The sequence below is a fragment of the Camelina sativa genome, chromosome 20 (assembly GCF_030686135.1).
Source record: "Camelina sativa cultivar CO46 ecotype springtype chromosome 20, ASM3068613v1".
Lineage (NCBI taxonomy): Eukaryota > Viridiplantae > Streptophyta > Magnoliopsida > Brassicales > Brassicaceae > Camelina > Camelina sativa.
Window position 1 is genome coordinate 34,485,096 of NC_141899.1, and position 4,047 is coordinate 34,489,142.

The 4,047-nt window shown below is 45.6% G+C and overlaps 1 protein-coding gene across 1 annotated transcript; it reads left to right on the forward strand.

Moving 5' to 3' along the window:
• Positions 1 to 1,924: 1,924 nt before the first annotated feature.
• On the forward strand, positions 1,925 to 2,596 carry LOC147919846 (uncharacterized). Its single transcript, XM_087504133.1, has 2 exons — positions 1,925 to 2,126; positions 2,238 to 2,596. The coding sequence occupies exons 1-2, from the start codon at positions 1,925 to 1,927 to the stop codon at positions 2,594 to 2,596; spliced, it is 561 nt and encodes a 186-aa protein (XP_087360259.1).
• Positions 2,597 to 4,047: the final 1,451 nt, after the last annotated feature.

Below are 4,047 nucleotides of genomic sequence, written 5' to 3' on the forward strand. Positions count from 1 at the left end.
GGTTTGGCGGGTCAGAAGGAGGGTGTTGCTCGTCCACGACGTAAGGTTAAGATATCCTATTTCGATAACTCAGCCCTTATTGCTGGTTATTCCAAGACCCTGATTGGTCGTTGTTTTAATCCAAAACAACAAGACATGAAGTCCTTGCTTCTGATGATGCCGCGCATATGGCAGGTCGAGGGGAGGGTTGCAGGTGCGGATTTAGGTTCAGGTAAATTTCAATTCGATTTCGATGAGGAGGCAGATATTGCTGCGGTTTTGTCGAAAGAGCCTTTCCATTTCGATTCCTGGATGGGTTCCTTGGTGCGGTGGACACCAGTTGTGGATCCTGCTTATCCGTCTTCTCTGAAGTTTTGGGTCAGGGTTTCTGATGTCCCCATTCACTTCTGGACAGAACCTACCTTTAGGGATATCGGTTCAGATATTGGGGTGGTTGAGGATGTCGATATTGACAGAGAGAGAGTGCAAGTTACAATAGATGGGCTCCAACCTCTTTGCTTTGAAGTGGATATCGAGTTTTTCAATGGGGAGATCACAATTGTTAAGCTGTTTTATGAACGGCTATATGGTTGGTGCAAATCCTGTTTTAGTCTGTGTCATGATGAGGTGGATTGTCCCTTATCCAAGGAGGTGTCTCGCGGAGGTCGTTATATTGGTCCAGAGGAGGAGAGTGACAAGGGTGATCACATGAGTTATAAGGGAGCTTTACTGGTAGACTCGAGAAAGAGTGCCGGTCATACTGGTTTTGCTAAGGGAAGTCATAAGGGGTCCTATTCTGGAGGTGTTAAGTTAAGAATGGACCATAATTCAGGTGCTTCTTCACGTCATAAGGGGGCGTCGAAGGGTTCTTCTAGTTCAGGGATTCCCCAAGAAACTCGGGGGCAAAATGGTGTGTCCAGAGGTCAGTCATGACAACCCTCTGTTCCAAACTTGGCTCCAGTGTCTGAGGCGGTAAGGGAGACAGTGGAAGATTGTGAAGAAAGCTTTATTTCAGGATTCAAAGGGTGAGGAAGGGCCATTGAGTGAGACTGCTATTGATATGGATCTTCCTGAGGAGGGTCAAATCCTGGGTTCCTCTGATGAGGTAGTTGTGGGTAATACAGATACCTGCACTTCTGCTTTGGTTGGTACAGATGTTGTGGAGGTCCAAGTGGATCTGGAGAACTTTGTTGGTCTGCAGAAGGAGGTTTTAGGGTGCGCTCTTCCAGCGGAGGAGCATGATGCCAATGGGCTTAACGGGGGGATTCCAATGCAGTCTGAGGACATCTTGCCAGAGGATGCAGCTAGGGGAGACGAGCTGTCACTTGGTGGTTCTACTAGTGTTACTATGGAGTCAGATGTAGTTGAGGAGGATTCTGACATGGTCGTGGATGGCGATTCCAAGGAAGAGAAGGGTTTGGCTTCTGCTCAAGGGTTGTTGTCAGAGGCGGAGGTTCAGTATGGTGGTGAGGATGGGTCTTCCAGTGAGGCGCAGGTTGACTCTACTTCTTTGCTGGCTGGTGAGAGAGGAAAAAAGGGGAAGGGTGGGTTGGTACTTCGAGGGGTTAGCACGAAGAAACGTAATGCAAATCTGCTTCTGTCACCTCGTTGTCGTCCCCCACAGGGTTCAGATACTGGTGTCTCAAAGGCTCAGGAAGGGGTCAAGGGCGGCCTTGGTGGGGCAAAACCACCGAAACCGAATGTTGTTAAATGAATATTTTGAGTTGGAATTGTCAAGGGCTTGGTAATAAGACCACCTTTGGTCATCTTAGGGCTTTATGGAATAAAAATAGGCCAGATTTCTTATTTCTTATGGAAACCAAGCAATCTTTTTCTTTTTTGGAGCAATTTGTAGGCCATTTTGGCTATAAGAATTTAAAAACGGTTGAACCGATTGGTTGTAGTGGAGGGTTATAATGCAGATGATTTTAATGTTTCAATTTTAATGGAATCTAATAGATTAATTGATATTGAGGCTGTCTACAATAATCGGATTTTCCACTTAACCTTTGTTTATGGGGATCCTGTTCCAAAGAACCGTGAGATGGTTTGGGAACGCCTTTTACGGATCAACTCTACCCGGTCCACGCCTTGGTTTATCATAGGGGATTTCAATGAATTAACAGGGAATCATGAAAAATGTGGTGGTAAGCTTCGCCACGCGTCCTCGTTTCGGTCTTTTAATGGGTTGATCCAGGATTGTGGTTTTTTGGAGTTTCCTTATCTTGGAGATTTTTTGTCCTGGCGGGAGTGACAAGATAAGAAGCCGATCCGCTGTCGGTTAGACAGGGCATTAGGGAATGAGGACTGGCATGAGTTGTTTCTGGATACGGTCACAGAGTATTTGCCTAGGATTGCTTCTGATCATGCACCTCTTCTGGCTAATATAGGTGCCAAGAGGCCGCGTGGTCGCCGGTGTTTTATGTTTGATCGACGTTGGATTGGTAAAGAGGGTTTGATGGATGCAATTTCCCAGGGTTGGGTGGGGGATTCAAATCAGGATCCGGGTCAGGGTAATTTTGTGAGTAAGCTGGTGCGGTGTAGACGGGCGATATCGCGGTGGCGCAAAACGCTTGTTCCTTTTGGTAGAGATGTGATCGAAAATCTTAAGAGGTAGTTGGAGGTGGTTCGAGCAGATGATGCGGCTGATCCGAGTGTCATTTCGGATTTAACTACTCGTCTGCGACAGGCTTATATAGATGAGGAAATTTTCTGGTACCAGAAAAGCCGAAATAGATGGATGCGAGTGGGGGATAAAAATACAAAGTATTTTCATGCTCAAACGAAACAGAGCCGTAATCGTATTATTGGTTTGTATGATCGGAATAATAATTGGTCTACAAAGGACGCTGACATCTACAATACGGCGGTTTCTTATTTCGAGGATTTATTTACTTCGATTAATCCAGCTAACTTTGAGACGGCATTATCGGAGATCACCACGGTCATTTCGGATGAGGTAAATATGCGCTTAACCGCCCCGGCTACGGAGGCGGAGGTACGAAAGGCTCTATTTATGATGCATCCGGACAAGGCTCCTGGGCCCGATGGTATGACTGCTTTGTTTTACCAGAAGGCATGGAGGGTTGTTAAGGATGATCTGGTAGCTATGGTTAATCGGTTTTTTGTCGAGGGTATTTTCGAGAAGAGCTTAAATCAGACACACATATGTCTTATTCCTAAGGTAGCACGGCCTACCCGGATGGCGGAGTTGTGTCCGATAAGTCTGTGTAATGTGGGGTATAAGATCATTTCCAAGATCTTGTGTAATCGGCTAAAATTGGTGTTACCATCCCTTATTTCGGAGACTCAGTCCGCCTTTGTCCCCGGTCGATTGATATCCGATAACATCCTCATTGCTCAGGAGATGTTTCATGGTCTCAGGACGAATCCGTCTTGTAAAGGAAAATTTATGGCAATAAAAACGGACATGAGCAAGGCATATGATAGGGTAGAGTGGGGTTTTGTGGAGGCGTTACTGCAAAAAATGGGTTTTGCAGAACAATGGATCAATTGGATTTTATTCTGTGTTTCTTCGTTTGAATACAATGTCCTTCTTAATGGTCAACCTAATGGTTTGATAGTACCGGAGAGAGGTCTTCGGCAGGGAGATCCTTTGTCTCCCTACCTGTTTATCCTCTGTACGGAAGTGCTAATCGCTAACCTTCGCAAAGCGGAGATGGATAAGCGGGTCACAGGGATTAAGGTGGCTAAGAAATGTCCACCGATTACGCATTTGTTGTTTGCGGATGATAGCCTTTTCTTCTTCAAAGTCGATAAGGATCAATGTGGGGTTATTTTGGATATTTAAAAAAAATATGAGGCTGTCTCGGGACAACAAATTAATTTTGAGAAGTCGTCACTTCAATTTGGGCACAAGGTTGATGAAGCGGCCAAACGGGAGATGCAAGGAGTACTTGGGATTTCGAATCTGGGCGGGATGGGTTCTTACTTAGAGATACCAGAGAGCTTAGGAGGGTCTAAAACGAAAGTTTTCTCCTATGTTCAGGATAGACTTTAGAGTCGTACCAATGGGTGGACGGTGAAACAGCTTTCAAAAGGGGGTAA

Excerpts from the sequence above, each read along its gene's own strand:
- LOC147919846 (XM_087504133.1), top strand. The coding sequence starts at position 1,925 with ATGGAATCTAATAGATTAATTGATATTGAGGCTGTCTACAATAATCGG. Across the intron at positions 2,127-2,237 it reads GAATCATGAAAAATGTGGTG|ATAAGAAGCCGATCCGCTGT; the intron begins GTAAGCTTCGCC and ends GGGAGTGACAAG.